General features: G+C 36.1%; 1 protein-coding gene across 1 annotated transcript in view; it reads left to right on the top strand.

Moving 5' to 3' along the window:
* The first annotated feature begins 75 nt into the window (after positions 1 to 75).
* The window catches only part of ALG13 (ALG13 UDP-N-acetylglucosaminyltransferase subunit), a 63,834-nt gene continuing 46,569 nt past the window's right edge, over positions 76 to 17,340 (top strand). Inside the window, 3 exon segments of the mRNA XM_047765887.1 lie at positions 76 to 195; positions 970 to 1,132; positions 2,167 to 2,305. Of these exon segments, the coding sequence (XP_047621843.1) occupies positions 2,235 to 2,305 (71 nt within the window). The 5' untranslated portion in view covers positions 76 to 195; positions 970 to 1,132; positions 2,167 to 2,234.

The following is a 17,340-nucleotide window of genomic DNA, read 5'->3' on the forward strand; positions in this document are numbered from 1 at the left end:
GGACCACCAGCTTTGACGACCTGATTGCGTGTGTATCGGCGCACGACAGTCTGCAAGTGAGTGGGGGAGGCAGGCGGGCGGCGGTTGGGCTCGCCGCGCTGCGCTCGCCGCTCGCCGCCGCCAGCCTGGCTGCTAACCTCGGTAACCTTGCCTGACCGCGGTCCTCGGGAAGAACCCCCAGCCGCTCGACCTCAGGTGCCGACGCCCCTCGGCCGGCTCCTCCCCGCGCCCAGCTGGGCCCTCCTCCCACTCCCCCGCTCCTCAGGGTCCTCCGCCTCCTCTCCCCGTTCCCCGCCGCCTTCCCGGGCCGCTCCTCCCCGTCCTTTCTCCGGCTCCTCCTTTTCCCCGGCTTTTTCCCTCCGATTCTCCGCCTCCGCCTCTCCGTCCTCCGGCTTCGCCCCTCCTTCTAGCGGCTCCGCCTCTCCGAGCCGGGGCGCCGACCCGCCTCTCGGGCCCTTGCCCGCCTCGCCGGCCGCTCCTCAGGGCCGCTCGGGGCCGCGCGGTCGACGCGCTCCGTCAGGCCCGGCCCGACCAGTTCAGCCTGGCGCGCCGCCTCCGTCCTGCCCTCGTCCGGCCCCGCCGCGTTCGGGCCCTGGCGCCTTTCCTTCCCTAAGGCGCCCTCGCGGCCGGTATCCCCGCAGCGCGCCCTCTCAGGGCGTGAGGTTCGCGCAGTTCCATCCGTGGGACCACGACGAAGCTGTTCCTTGGTCTCCCCCTAGCTCGCGACACGTTTTTCAGAGCCTTTGCCTGGTCTCTTAGTTCTTGCGGGCCCATTTCTCTCACGCTGTGGTGAGCTGGGGCGTCTAGATCCCTCAGGGCTAGCGAGGTGCCCTGTCGGGCCCGGAATCGGGGAAGAAGGAAAACTAACACTTCGGCTCCAGTTCGACTCTTTGGCCGCCCGTTGCCATAGTTGCTGTTTTTACAGTCGCCTGTTTTAAAAGGCTCCCTTTTTCTTTTTTCCCGTTTCAGATAATCAAGAGCCTTGGTTACAACCGACTTGTCCTACAAATAGGTAGAGGAAAGGTGGTACCTGAACCATTCAGTACTGAGTCATTTACTCTGGATGTTTACAGGTACAAGGATTCATTGAAAGAAGACCTTCAGAAAGCAGATCTTGTTATTAGCCACGCAGGTAAAGGGCCTTAGAATCGCCCGGTTTGGTTTTTGATGGAAAATAACTAAGAACAGCGATTTGAACCTTTGTGACGTAAAATAAAATCACTAGTGAAACTCACTTTAGTCCTTCTGAGTGTAACACCGATTTCAGTCTAACAACTGAGAACATTCATTCGTGGAGAGAATTTATCGTTTCTGGGTGATTGCGGGATGGGAAATCAATCACTGAAGCCCAGGTTTACAATCAAACTCTAAACACAGAGAGGCGAAATAATTTGTGCAATGACATGTATAAAGAGTTGTCAGTTGAAATTAGTATTTGGGCTTAGATCTGCAGGAATGTTCAGGCAGCTAATTTGTTGGATTGGTTATTAAGAAATTGGCTTTGAGAAATGTTTTACGTTTCTATTAAAAGGTGAAGTAACCTGTCCAGTCAGTACATGGTACACAGATAACACTCTGGCACTGGCATCGGCTACCCAAAAGGGATTTGTCTGCTCACTTATTAATCTCCTCTCTCCCATTTAAACTATGTATATGATTTTAGATTTCAAAGTCGAATTGACCCAAATATTGTATATATGTATGTTCGTGGAGATTTGCCCTTGACTATTTTTGGGATCATACTTCACAGGCGGACTCATAAGGAGTGGTCAGAGTTTTTCTTTATTGGCACCTGTCACTATTGAAGGCTTGCTTTTTCTACTGGTGTTTGAATAGAAGTGTGGTATGGTTTCATGTACAGTATGTTGACCATGAATCTTATTTGGATTCAAGGCCCATGCCCAGGGCCTACTACTGGAGGGCATGTTGCACTGAATCATAGGTCATAATATTGTTGGCAGTGACTTAAAGAATTTTTCAAGTCGGATTTATAACACTTAATAGAAAGCATCTGAGAACTGTTTATCAGTCATTTTCAATGTGTAATTAAAAGGCTTGATTTGTGGTATTGCCAACTAAGTTTTTCATCTTTTGAGTTCTAGTTACAAAGCTTGGTGAAGCACCTTAACTTTTTAAATTATTAACAAATTCGATGTATATTTGTAGGTGCAGGAAGCTGTTTAGAGACGCTGGAAAAAAGAAAGCCACTTGTAGTGGTTATAAATGAAAAGTTGATGAACAATCATCAGCTGGAATTGGCAAAGCAGCTACACAAAGACGGGCATCTCTTCTATTGTACCTGCAGGTATACTAGAGACTGATTGACTTCTTGCCTTAATTCCTCCCTAGCTGGTCTTACCCTCCTATCTAACCCACCTCTATCTTTGACCTCTTACTTTCTCCCATTTGTCAAACGTTTTGATTTTCTCACTTGTAAAACCTGCTCATTTGTTTGTCTTCCACTTTGTGAACTCTTGTATTTCTTTTACCATCTTTGCTTACTTCATTGCATGTGAGTATCTGAATGTGTGTGTGCATGTGTCTGTGTATCTTCATCTGGGTGTGCAGGTCTGAGAATATAACTTTTGAGCTCATTTTTCATTTAAGGAAGGCATTGATTATCCTTAATTAAGGTTTTTTTCCTTCAGCAAATCCACTGGAATCCTTAAATTAAATTTGCTCATTTCTTGATTAAATTACACTTAATATGTGGCAGGTATTGTTTTAGGTGCTGTGGATACAGTGGTAAACCTGAGATAATGTCCCTGCTCTCATGGTGCTTAGGTTCTAGTGGTGGGGAGAGATAGACAGTAAACAGTTCATAAATAAGCAATTGAGGTAATTTCATGTGGTGAAATGTGTTACGAAGAAACTAGCGCAGGGTGATGTGATAGCTGAGATGAAGACTAATTAGAGTGGTTAGGGAAGGCATGACTGGGTATATGACATTTAAGCTGAGACCTGAATGACCAGGAAGAGCCAATAGTGTGAAGCTCTAGAAGCAGAGGAACAGCAGCAATTGCAAAGGTCCAAAGTTGGGAATGAGCTTGGAGTTTGGTGTGTTTGAAGAACAGAGGGAAGGTTAGTGTGACAGGAGTATCGTAAGCAAGGGAGAATTCAGTATGAAGATGAAGCTGGGTGGGGATAGCTCATATAAGAGTTCGGATTTTATTCTATGTTTAATGAGAAGCCATTGGGGTATTTTAAGCAGAGGAATTGCTTTATGGTGAGGCATATTATTTTCTAGAAGTATATTAGAATTCAGCAAGAACTGATCAACATCACAATAGAAGGATGAAGAAAATTGCTGGTTTGTCTTTGTATTAATTCTTCTTGAGACAGTAGAAGCTTGCCAAAGGGTCAGGTCAGTAATTCCCAATTGTTTGACTTTAAAAGCTATTCTTACTTGATGTTTTAAAGGAAAAGACCTCATAGAAATATTACAAAATATGTATTTTGATGTTATAATGAATTGAAATTAGTTTTGAAATAAACCTTAGACAAAACTGGCCAGAACATAAGCTTTTCTTTTAATTTGACTGCTTCTTTTTCTTAGGTTCTCAGTAAATACTTGTTCATTCATTATTTATTGAGCACATACTGTATACCAGGCATTATTCTCGGCACTTGGCGTGTATCAATGAGCAAAACAGATAAAGATTCCTGTTATTATTGAGACAGGTTCATTTATTGTTCCAGGAGCAATTGTTGGTGCCCTATTCCTTATAATGATTGAGGAGAGGAAATGTCAGGGTGGCCTTGTAATACTCTTTGAAAATATTGTGAGTCAGAGGAGAAGCTAGATAACCAAAATTATAGGGGCTTAGGTAATACATCTGTCTTTGGGTAGTTGAGATTGTTAGGGGATGACACACCATTTTCGAAGAGGAGTAAATGCTTGTCTTCCTTGGTTTATGCAAGTCAATTTCTCCAGGCACTTGTGATGAGTATTTTCATTCTAAATATTAAATCAGCTTTGATTTTTATGTCAGTACATTAAAAAGGGGGAAACATTGATTTCATAAGCACATCCTGACTCTCAGGCTAAAAAGGAAGCACTCCAGGTCTCCAATTTATTAATTTTTTTTTCGGCTTTAGATCTTCTTTCTTGTATTTCAAAAATGTCACATACATGAATACATAAGAATCAATAATTGGTTATATTTTCATTTTAGGTATATTGTTTATGTGCCCCAAATCTAGGCTGGGTGATTGTATGTCTGTTCTAATTTAAGTGGCTGGTTTAATTAAATTTCTGAGTAATAGTTCTGTATTGTGGTTTGGAACCTTATTTCCCACATGCATGGTGATTGTATATTGCTTAATTGTAATATGGATTTATGATCATAAATTACTAGCAAAAAAGTTATTTTACAATCTTCATGTATGGGTTTAGTAGTCTCCTTAGCTTATTGTTCTTGTGTTGCAGTTGTTACTTTGGGTTTCATTTATTCTGTTTTCATAAATTAATTTTGCTTCAAGTTATATCTGCCCAGTCCTGACAAGTGTTCTAAGGCAGTGTGACTACATCTTTCATGAAATAACATTTCTGAACTATTTCAGTTGATATAAAAGATGAAGTATCGTTGAATTGATATTGAAATGTAGTGTTCTTTGTATTTTATTTTTAGGGTATATATGTATAATATTAAAATACATTAAAATCTACAGTTTGAGAATCATATACAGTTTGAGAATCATCACAGTATTCTTGGAAGTTAGATTCAGTCATCAAGTGGGCAGCAAATGAATTACGGAATTTTTTCCCATGTTACCTAATATTTTTCTTCTTTTGTTTTAGCACGCTTCCTGGGCTGTTACAGTCAATGGACTTATCAACACTGAAATGTTTTCCTCCTGGCCAGCCAGAAAAATTTTCTGCATTTTTGGATAAAGTTGTTGGATTACAAAAATAAACACTAAACTCTCAACACTTTAAAAAACACCCCTCAAATTCAACCTATGGAATGTGGTTAAATCAAATTAAATATATAGTATATATTTGCAGAATAATATAAATTAATAAGCCTATATCTATAGAATGTATAGAAAATTTTATAGTGTGAATGTTAGCATTTGGGTCCAAATTCTAGCTGCAATTTCATAAATTTATTAGACTTTTCCCTAATCTTCTAGTAAAGGGAATATGTAGTGAGTAGTTACATGTTTTATCCTAGAATCCCAGATGGATTTGGAATCATGAAAAAAATGAATTAAACATGAACACTTTGACAGAAACCTCAAGTATAGTTAGTTTGATATTCCTTAGATTAAAAAAATGAAACAGAGGCCTGTCAAAAAAATTTTGAGTCGGCATCTCTAGCTTCATAATCCAAGGAACAAAATTGGAAAAAAGAAGAAAAAAAAAAAAAGACCTGGAGTTCCCTTGTGGTGCATTGGGTTGAGACTCTGGCATTGTCACAGCAGAAGCTCAGGTTGCTGCTCTGGCACAGGTTCTATCCCTGGCCTGGGAACTTCATGTGCTATGGGTGTGGCCAAAAAAAAAAAAAAGACCAGCAAAAATGATGAGTTGTGTTCTGTGAAGTAAAAAGGTAAAAAGCTCATAATTACCTTAAAAGATTAACAAGATTGACTATCAAGTCAGTTGATTTATTGTACTTCAAGAAACTATTATCCTGAAGAATAGAGTGGAGTGGATGTGTTCCTTTTTTTCCTCTAAAATTTAAGTAGAAAGTGACAAAATAATTTTGCCCATTGTCAGAGCTTTACTGTTTTGAGAAGAGTAAATCAAAAAGCACTTATATCGATAGAACTTGCTATTATTAAGGAGCCTCATTCACAGTGGTATCAAAACATTTACTGTAGCATCATAAAGGGATTTTTGTATTTATAAAATTAGTTTTGCAAGTGAATAAATGATCTGATGTGTATAATGGCCTAAATAGATGGTTTTAAAATTCACATAATTCAAAATAGATACATTATGAAATTCAGACTAGGGTAAGTGGTCTAAAGACCTATAAAATAAACTAGATTATCTGTAAGTATTCATAGTTTTCTGATATTTGAGATATAGCTCATCCATAAAAATAGAACATTCACTCTCAAGATGTATATCCTGTTGTATTATCCCAAAATGTTGAATATTTAAACATTTTACTTGGGATACGTTAATGTTTTTGTAGATTTATTTTCCTGATTGTGTTTTACTTAGGCTAATATTAAAATAAATTCTTACTAATGGTAGAAGGTGGTGGCTGAGAACTACTCTGGGTATCAGGAGGATGCCAACTTGGATTAAAATTTTGCTGAGAATAATCTTAAAAAGTGAGTAATCTACATCTACATAGTTGAGAACTTGCAGCACCGTAAGCAATTGTGTTAACGCTAAACTAATGCCGTAGGAAAGGCCCTGTTCAAATCCATAGAGAGAATTTGACCCTCCTGGACTCTACCTTAAATGTGTTCCTCCAGTTTGAGGAAAAAAATGGCTAAAAATTTATGTTGACCACTCAGTCTTTAGTTTTCTTATTTCATGAGGGACTAGAACGACTAACCTTAGAGAATCAGAAACAAAATGTCTCAAACACTAGACAACTAAAAAGCAATATAAGACCCGAAATCCTCTGCTGCTTTCTCACAAGACTATGTAACCCGGATTCCATTCATTTCATTTAGCAGAGGCTTAAGCCAATGTTGTCAATTGTGTGTAGTGACAACTCTTGACTATGTCTTTGTGAAATTTTATATCAGTTGCAAGGTTTAAAAATCAGAAAGCTGTCTTGGAATCATTTTGTTAGGAATCCTCATGTTCATGTAGTCCAATCCCATCGTTTCTCAGATGAGGAAGAAGGCTAGAGGCTTATACCTTGTCTAAAATAACAGCCTTTGGCAGAGCTGCCACTAGAAGCAATTCCTTGACTGTCCATCCTGTGCTCTTTCTACCATATCATAATATATGTTGTAAGTGTTTTTTTCATTATATTTTACTTTCCTAGCATTTTCTTTAGTTACTTTAATCTCTTGCTAGGAAGGTTTTCTTTACTTCCAGAAGTTCAGTTGTTGTAGTAGGAATTTTACAGTTCACTTAATTGGGTTTTCCTTTGGTGGATGACAACCTTACCTTGGATTTTTAGAAACCTGTGATTCCTGAGTTTTTGCAATAAGCAAAATCCTGCAGGCAGGATTGATACTAGATTGAACAGATAATGACTTTAAGACAAAGAATTGTAGATTTTTGGAATTGATAGAGAACTTTTAAAATGTCTAGTACAAACCACTCATTTTACAGATGACAGAAGAGGCTAGGGTAAATTAGTTGCCAAGTTTATGTCTTACTGGTTCCTATGAAAAAAAAATAATGGTAATCAAAATTCCATTTGAAGTATTTGCTCAATAAAATAAAATTAGTTTCATTATCTGACAGGATTTCAGTTTCTTGAAATCAATGCATAAGTGTAGTTTATTTAGCATTTTTCTATTGAAAGGTATTTAGATTTCCAGGGATAAGGAAGTAAAAGAGAAAGTTTTAATTTAAAAAATTCATGGATAGGTTCAGAGATGTATAGGTAACTAGAATTGATTGATTGATGTTCCAGTAAATAAAAAGTGATGTGGAGTTATAGGATCCTTGGCAAGTAAGGATTTTAGATGACTATGTGCTTATAATTTGGAAGGAAAGAAAGCTGGAAGGGATTGATGGTAGGAAAGATAGTACAACTGATGAAATTGATGGGAGCTTCTGTAACATTTAAAAGTAGAATCATCTTAAAGTACTATCCAGTCTGATTCTAGACACCTTAGAGCATTGCTTTGTCTGCTTTTAAAGGCAAGTCGTGTAGACAAAGGACAATACGCAGATGTGTACCATTTTGTTTGAGGAAGAGTTTTCCAAGACAAAGAAACAGTGTCAGAAATAACTGGTGGTAATGCGTTTTTCGACCCTCTTAGCACGAATCTCCCTGATTTGTTAAAAATATAAAATTACCAGAGATGACCAAAAATCTGTGTATGGTCTGAGAAATGTATGGGCAGATTATTTGAAATTGGTTTTGGGGAAAGATTTGAATTAGATGGTACTGATAGTTATGTGGTAATCAGTTTTCTGCTGAACAGTTGGTACCATATTTTTATGGGGGAGTGGAGAATGAAAAGTAACAACAGTTAACACCTTTTGCTTAATATGTATCAGGTACTGTTTAAGGCATTTTATACAAATGAACTCATTTAATCTTTACAATGTAACCCTATGGAATAGCTACTATTTCATTTTGCAAATGAGGAAGCTGAGCTCAGAACATAATATGGGGACTTTTATGCTACTTAAATGTCCAATAGATGGTTTAGGAATTGTAATTGGAAGGCTGAATTCTGATATATTTCTATCATTTATGGGGTCAGGGGGACTATATATTTGAAATTGGGACTATGGCAAGAAGTTTAGAGCGTATGATAGCCATAAGTATGTAGCTTATTTCAGTTTCCACATTGCTGTTTAAAAACATACTGATTTCTACTCATAAAATCCATGTGGAAAAGCTCCCAGTTGGTTTGTCTGGTTGCAACTTATTTACTGGCTTTTTTGTTTTCTCTTTAAATGTTTGTGGTTTAGGCTCTATTTTTGGTCCTCTTTATATATTTTTTCTTGGTATTTTCATCAACTACCAGAGTTTCTGCTATTGACTCCCCTATCTATATCCCCCAACTCCAATTTGAGCTCCTGGATGGTATTTCCAGTTGCTTATTAGTCATGTCAGTCTCTTAATTCTCTTAAGCACCCTAAACTTCATGTGCCTCAAACTAAAATCATATTTCTCCTTTTCATGCCTCTGAGATCCTTATCACCATTAATGAATGGTGTCACCATTTAGTCAGTCCCCCAGGCTTTAACTCTTACATCTCCAACCCTTTATATATGATTGGATACCAGGTACTCATAGCTTTACTTCCTAAATGTCTCAAGCCCATTTATTTAATTGGTCTCTTAGGGTTTTTTTTTTAATGTAAATGCATAATAGGAATCTACTCTTTATATCAGCAGGACTTAATAGAGGAATGTCTAATAATAATCTACTTTTTGTATCAGCAGAACTTAAGATATGATTGCTGCTCTGGAGGAACTCTTAAAATATAGTTAAGGAGGAACTGTATTCATTCTTGAGTCCTCTGCCTGAAAAACAGTAGGCTTTCCGTAAATGATAAATACACTTCTGTAACAGTATTCTTTTCTCATCTTAAAATTAGATATTGGCTTTAGGAAATGCTAAACACTGTCATCTTGTACACATGCATTTCATACTGTCCTTGACTTGATTCCAAAGTATGTCTCTCTGTTGAGAGGAAAGATGTGACCATCACATATGGTGAAGTTTGTAGGATCAAGCATTTACAGGAATGACATCTCAAACATAGCAGTGCTGATCTTCTGTAATATCTTACTGGTATATAAAGGTCTGTCAAGTAATGGTACCTATTGGGGATCTTTGGAAAAACATGAAGTGTATAAAAAGCAGTAGCTATAGTATTTTCCAGTAGTAGATTATGTAGAGAAAGGTGTAGGATAACCACCAAATGATACTTGATTCTTTGTTAAATGGTCAATTCTTTACATGAATATTCTAGCACAATCTTGTAGAGTTCTTTGAATTCTTATGATTATTGTAGGTGGCTAGATAAAAGGTAAGCAAAAAAATTAGCTTCAAACGGGAAATGTAAAAAATATATTTCTTGACATTGATATTGATTCTTTGAAAATATTTTGAGGGGCTTTTCTACCATCATGTACTATCTATTTTGGTATTTCACTTCTAGATCTTTATTGTCTATGAATTTTTACTACATCCTGGCTGAATTTATTGTGATTGACACTCTACCTTATTTTCTTTTGATGGCTACTGTCCTGCTCTCTAAGACAATAGTTCTTAAGTTGTTCGAGGTAGTTTTAAATACTTCTCTCTCTACTCACATTTACACATTTTGCCATGAATTTCAGAGAATTTACAGGTACCGCGAGGCTGCCCTAGGTGGAGAATCCCTAGATGGAGGCCAGCTTCCGTAACTTCATTCTTTGGTCATTGTTTATTAATATTTTGGTGATACCTCTTAGACTCCTTTGTAATTAAGCCCTCTGATTAAATACTTTCAAGTTTAGTAATTTCCAGTTTTTATAATATAACACAAATTATAAATTTTTCTCATTGCTTAAAACATGTCAAACAATACACTTGGAAACCGTAGTATTTTAACTTAGTATCTATAACCCATAATGTGTTGTGTAGCACTGTTTCTAATTGATAAAAGGAACTATATGAATTTTCCTTTCATTTGTGTAGTATTTTAGGATAGATTACATTGGGCTGTTTGGTAAAGCAATACAGTGTTGTAATTTATTGTCAAGTGTGCTTCTCAAGTACTTGCTGAACTGATAGTCACTGTTGGAATCATGTCTGTGAAAGGTTATATATTGCATATTTTTTACTGTTTTATTTCCCCTTTTGTACAGAACATATTGGTTGTTTCTCCACTACTAGTATTAAGTGGGTAGATAATAACACTCCTTAAATTTAGGAGTGAAAAACATTCCAAAATTTTCAGCCTGAGTTATTTTCTGGATCTCGGTTTTTCCATTTGTGAACTAGTAAAACTAACTTCCCTCATAGGTGATTTCTAAGACATAAAAACAATTGTGCGGCATGTTTGAAAATAAAAATGTTGAAATAATACATTTTCTCTCGATTAGAGTTTTTGTTTTAAGAAATAGGAATAGGCTTAGAGATATTTTCCTAGAATTCACAGTATATAGTCCTAAATGGTACAGAAAGCAAAATCTTCATTGAATTTCATATTTAAATTCATATTTAGTCTCTAGCCGAGGTTGTAGAGAATTAAGAGTTTACTTAGAGGTTTAAACGAATGGGTCTGTTCAGTGCATCAAAACAAAGAAAAGAATGTTCTAGTCTTTATTCTCCCTTTCTTCAGTCCCCTGTCTGTCTGTAAATTGATTGGACACTGCAAGTAGCTTAAAAAACAACAATAAAAAACAACTTTCAGTTTTTCTATATCAGTGTGATATAACTAAACAGTACTATTTTCCTTTTTTTTCCTAACATATATGTTAGAATGCTGCAGTTGGAAGTAGGGAAGAGAAGGAAATGAAAGCAAATGGCTCTTGGTACTGTTTCTTCCATTTTGCCTCTCTGTCAGGATCACCACTCTGAGAAATCAATTCTTTTTTTTGTCTTTTTAAAACTTGAGGAAGTTAAATAGGGCCATATGACCAAATTTAATTCTAGAGCCATTTTGTTTCCTTTCCTCCTAAATCTTCCTTTGCTAATTCTTTTTAAGTGTTCACCTTGAAAAGAAGTGACAGTTTCTAGTTTCAGGGTGCTGTTAAAAAATATTTTTTTAAAAAAGTTACCGCCACATTTTTTGTTAATGGAAGAGGTTAAAAAAGGTTCTGTAGAATTGCAGAACAGTTTCCCCTAATTGGCTCCATGTTGTTTGGTACTAAAAATAAGTGAAATAAATGGGTTAATATTAATTTTTTTTAGTAGTAATTGTCTTTTCAGCAGGCTGTCTCAAGTTATTATGTACATGTGTTTATTATTTTTTTTTAGTTTTGGGATATAATTGACAAATAACATTAAGATGTATAACAGTGATTTGATATATGTATATAGTGAAAAATGATTACCACTGTTTAGTGAATATCCATCACCACATATAGTTACAAATCTTTTTATCTTTAAAAATTTAGATCTGTTTATTTTCTTTGATAATGTGAAATTTATCATTCATTTTAATGTGGGCCATTCAGCCCCACAATTTGCCAGGATAATGTTAATCCCCCTACAAGCTATTTTTATGGTTAATTTTTTTTAATTTTAAAAAATTAAAAAAAAATTTTTGGCTGTGCTTCAGCACGTGAAAATCTCTAGGCTAGGGATCGAACCCGAGCCACAGCAGTGACAACACCAAGCCCCAACCTCTGGGCCACCAGGGAACTCTTATGGTTAATGTTGATCACAAATTTGGTCATCTAAAGGGAGGGCAAATCTATTAGCCACCATTGAATTGCAGAGAATCACAGTTTCTTAGACCTGAAAGACAGCTTAGAGATCATACAGTCCATCTCCTTTATTTTATAGATAAGAAAGCTGATTCAGAGAGATTAAAGTGGCATAATCAAGTTCATTATCTTTTCATATATTGTTTCAGAAATTAAAACAACTCAAAAGCATTTTTGTACATTTGCAACTATACCATATGTCACAGATAATGTATGCTTTTTCAAAAAATTCCAGGCATATAACTCCTTTAATTTGGTTGAAACATGAAGGAGTGTTGTCTTAGAATTTTAAAAAAACATTAGAATTCTAAATATTATTCGTATTTATATATTGTACAGCAAAGAATTTCCCTATTTCATTAGTGAAAGAAGAAATAGACAATTCCAGTTACAACAAATCACATTTTCAAGCTGAAAAGTAGTTTTAGAATTAAAGCATATCAATTTTATGACAGGCCAAATGATATGTTGTTTTAAGATATTTTTAGTTAATTTGTTTTATTTTAATCTGTATCCACACTGCAGTGCCTAAAAGGTCCTTAAGGCAGTAATTTTTCTTCCCATTATTTTCAGATGTCAAAGGGAGGAAATCCATCAGGGCTGGGGAAAGCCCTTCTGATGTGCTATATTGTTTTTTTCTTTAAGATTTTTATTTTTTCCATTGTAATTGATTTACAGTGTTCTGTCAGTTTCTACTGTACAGCAAGAGGAGCTATATTTGAATTTTGGCTTGATTTCCAGTAGACTTTAGGTGCAATTGTTCTGGATCTTAACTTTTTTTTTTTTTTGACCAAAGAATAATTTCTTAGTGAGCCACTTAATTTGGCAGGTAGCTCCTAACTGTAGCCAATCCTTAATTAAGCACTTATGTGCTGAGCACTTGACATGCAGTGTCTTATGTAAGTATTCCAACAACCTTAGATTTAGATCACAGAAAAATTCCTAGAGACATTTCTCAAACCTTGAGAATTTGAAAGCAGTAGCTATTGTGCATAAAAACCATTACTAACTTCAGTTGGTAGTTAGCCTTTTCCCAAAATTTTTTTCCTATGGGAAAGACCAGGTCAAAGTTACACAGGTAACTTTAGCACTCCTTGGTGCATTTAATACTGCTAATGAACATATGAACTTCAAAGATAGCATTGTAACATGCAGTGTGTCCTGAAATTTTGGCCTTGAAATTCTCAGGAACACTTATTAATAACCTGTGGAACACATTGTTCCTAAAGTATGGCCTTGGGCTAGCAGCATCACCATCACCTAAAAACTTGTTAGAAATGCAAGTTCTTGGGACCCACCCCAGACCTGGCTGAATAAGAATTTCTGGGCTTGGAGCAATCTCTTTTCAAGCCCTTGCTTGAGAAGCACTGTCCTAGAGGTTTGTAGGATTGGATTAGTTTGCTGTTGAAGAGTAGTCAGCCAATTGGGATTTCAAGTGCAATAGCTATTTCAAAGGACAGTATTAAACTCTATGAAATGGCTTTTGTTATGTACAGGAAGAATTCTAGTGTTGTCCTACAGGTCTTTTTTTAAGTCCTAAAAATTGTACTAATTTGGTGAACATGTTAACCATCTCTGAGTCTTTGTTCCTATTTTCTTTGGTGTTCAATTCATCTTTATAATAATTGTGCAAGAATTGGAAGACAGTATATAGTTCTAGTCCTCGTACTATTGCTAATAGGGTGTGAAAATTTGGACAAGTCTTATAATTATTTGAAACCCATTTCTTCATCTATAAAATAAGAGACCCCTTTTAGCTGTAATGTTCTACTTACTTTCCCAGTTTATTATGCTATTGTATTTCTTGCTTACTTCATTGAATTTTTAAGTTTTATTATTACTTTTAGTTGTCAACTACTTCATCTTTTTTTGTTACCTGAGGGCTTTTAAAAATATGTGTATGTATATATATATATCTTTTTTTTTTTTCAGCCGTGTCCAGGATGTGTGGAAGTTCCTGGGCCAGGGATCAAACCCAAACCACAGCAGCAAGCTCAGCTGCTGCAGCGACGATGCCAGATCCTTAACTTGCAGCACTACAAGGGAATTCCACTTGAGATTTTTTTATTGAAAGTTTTCTTATTTCTTAGGGAAATAGATGGAAATATATAAAATATTAACTAGTTGTACAAGGCTTATAACAAGAAACAGCAGTTCTATGTTCCATTCCTCCCCATCTCTGATCCTGCTTCCTATAGGTGACCATACATTATTTTATATGTTCAATAAGTGATATTTTCAAACTTGTTTCTGTTGAATTTAAATATCATCTATTTATCTCCTTCCCTTTCTTCCACAGTGGGAAATCTATAGATGATATTTAAATTTGAAAAGCAAAAGCAAATTTATCAGTTCTGGTGAGGTCTGTTTTCAGTGTTGCCATTATTATGATTCCTTAAGTACAATATTCTCATATGAGCCATGTAGTGTTAATCGATTACATGTGTATAAAACGTTTTTACTTCATTTTTTTGTTTATTTCATTTGCTTTATGTTATTTAGAGTTATTTCCGAACTTTCCAATGGGGATGGACATCTTTCCTAGTATATTTGAACATGCTAGGTTATCTATGACTTTTATTATTATTTATTTTTTTAAAATGTGTGTTGGAGTTCTCTTAGCTTGTATTTGAGCTAGTTTATTCTCTATTTAGTCTTGCTTAAACATCTGTCCTCCTGGGATTTCCCGTTCATCCTTATCAAGTTTGAAAATGCCTTCTACTTCCCATTTGATTGATAGCTTGGTATAGAATTCAAGGTTGGAAATAATTTCTCCTAAAATATTGAACTTCATTGTTTTCTAGCTTTTAGTTCTTCTCTTGAGAAGTTGATTGCTGTTCATGTATGATCTTTTGTATTTGACCTGTTTTTCTCCTCAGAAAGCTTTAGAATGTTTACCCCTGACTTCAGATATTGTTACATGCATTGGGGATTCTTTTTTCTTTCATTGTTCTGGCTACTTCATGGACCCGTTCAGTCTAAATATAGACACTCATATTCTGCAGTGCTGGAGTTTTCTTTATCTCATCATCATTTCTTCCCCTCCACTTTCTTCATCTCATTTTGGGACTGCTGTTGGTTAGTATTGGCTTTCCTGAATCGATCCTCTAATTTTCTTGTTCTTTTTTTCCCCCTCTCCAATTTCTGTCTGTTTTGTGAGCTCCTCAGTTGTAAATCCTATTCCTTCCTGTTTTATTTTTAAATTTAGATACAGTTCTGTAAATCTTGACAAATGCATAATCATGTAACCCCACCAAGGTCAAGATACAGAACACTTCCACCCCATCCATAAATCCCTTCCTGCCATTCTTTTGTGGTCAGCCCTTCCCTACAATTCTGACTACTGGCAGCAACTGATCTGTTAACCCTCTTAAAGTTTTGTCTTTTCGAGTATGTCATATAAATGCAATCATACAGTATATAGCCTTTTGAAACTCTCTTTTGCTTAGCACAGTGCATTTGTGATTCATCCATGCTCTGTTGTACAGAGTATTCTATTGTACAGATGTACTACAGTTTGTCTTTTCACCAGTTGAAGGATGTATGGATTGTTTCCAGTTTGGGAGGAATCATAATTATGAATAAAGCTGCTGTAAATATTCACATACAGGTTTTTGCGTGAACTTAAGTTTTCATTTCTCTTGGATAGTTACCTAGAAGTGTGTGGTTGCTGGGTCATATGGCAACTCTATATTTAACTTTATAAGATTCTGCTAAAATATTTTTCCAGGGTTGCTGTACTATCTTATATTCCTACCAGCAACATATGAGAGTTCCAGTTGCTCTGCATCTTTGTCAATACTTGGTATCATCATTTAAAAAAATTTATTTTAGTCTAACTGTATGTAGTGGTATCTCATTAAAGATATATAATGGCCATCGGCGCATGAAGAGATGCCGAACACTATTAGCCATCAAAGAAATGCAGGACAAAACCACAATGAGATACCACTTTATACCCAATTAGGGTGGCTATAATCCAAGAGATGGACAGTAAGTGTTGATAGGATGTGAATCAGGAACCTCATACACTACTGATGAGAATAAAAGTGGTGCCGATGCTGTGGAAAACTGACAGTTCCTCATATGACTAAACATAGTGTTACCATATGATCCTGCAACTCAGTTCCTAGGTATTACCCAAGAGAATAGAAATGTCCAAACAAAAACTTGGACATGAATGTTTATAAACAACATTAGTCATAATAGTCAAAAAGTGGAAAACCCAAATGTCTCTCAATTGATGAATGAATACATAAAATATACTTTAAAATACAACGGATTGAAATTCTGATACATAAGGTGCACCCTGAAAATATACTAAGAAGCCAGTTACACAGGACCATATTTTGTATTCCATTTATTTAAAAGGCCCAGACTAGGCAGACTAGTGGTTGTAATTTACAGAAAAGTAAATTAGTGGTTGCCTGGAGCTGGTGGGGATATGAGGATTAGACGTTGATGGTTGTGGGATGTGGGATTTTGTTTTGGGGTACTGAAAATGTTCTAAGATCAATTGTGATGGTGATGGATGTACAACTTTGCAAATATATTGAAAAACCATTGAAATGTACCCTTCAAGGGAACTGTATGGTATGTGAATTATAAAGCTATTAAAAATCACCAGTTTTAAGTGTATGATTCAGTAATTTTTAGTAAATATGCAGAGTTGTGCTGACATCACTGCAAAACAGTTTTAGAACATTCTATCCACCAAAAAGATCCTTTGTGCCTATTCGCAGTTAATACCTATTCCTACCCTGACCCCATGTAACCACTAACTTGCTTTTTCTCTCTATAGATTTGTCAGAATCTATGCCAAAAGTACATTTCATATAGATAGAATCGTATCTTCTGGAATCGTGCCCCTTTACATCTGGATTCTCTTACTTAGGATCTAGTTTATCCACTTGTTATTGTTTGTGTTTATCATAGCCACCATAGTAGATGTGTAGTGATGTCTCACTGTGGCTTTAATCTGCACTTTCCAAATGACGAATGATGTTATACATTGTATGTGCTTATCAGCCATTTCTTTATCTTTCGTGAAATATGTGGGTCAGATCTTTGCCCATTTTGAAATTGTCTTGTTTTCTTAATGTTGACTTTTGAGTTCTTTTACATATTTTTGATACAAAGCTCTTTTTGTCAGACATGGATGTCAAGTATTCCAGTGATACTTGATAGAAATACTTTTTCTCTCTTGAGCTGCTTTTACACCTTTGCCAAAAATCAATTGACCATATTTATGTAGGTCTCTTTCTGTGGTTTCTGTGCATGTTACTTTCCTCTCCCTCTATTTCTCTGTCTTT

This window comes from Phacochoerus africanus, chromosome X (genome assembly GCF_016906955.1).
Source record: "Phacochoerus africanus isolate WHEZ1 chromosome X, ROS_Pafr_v1, whole genome shotgun sequence".
Taxonomy (NCBI): Eukaryota; Metazoa; Chordata; class Mammalia; order Artiodactyla; family Suidae; genus Phacochoerus; species Phacochoerus africanus.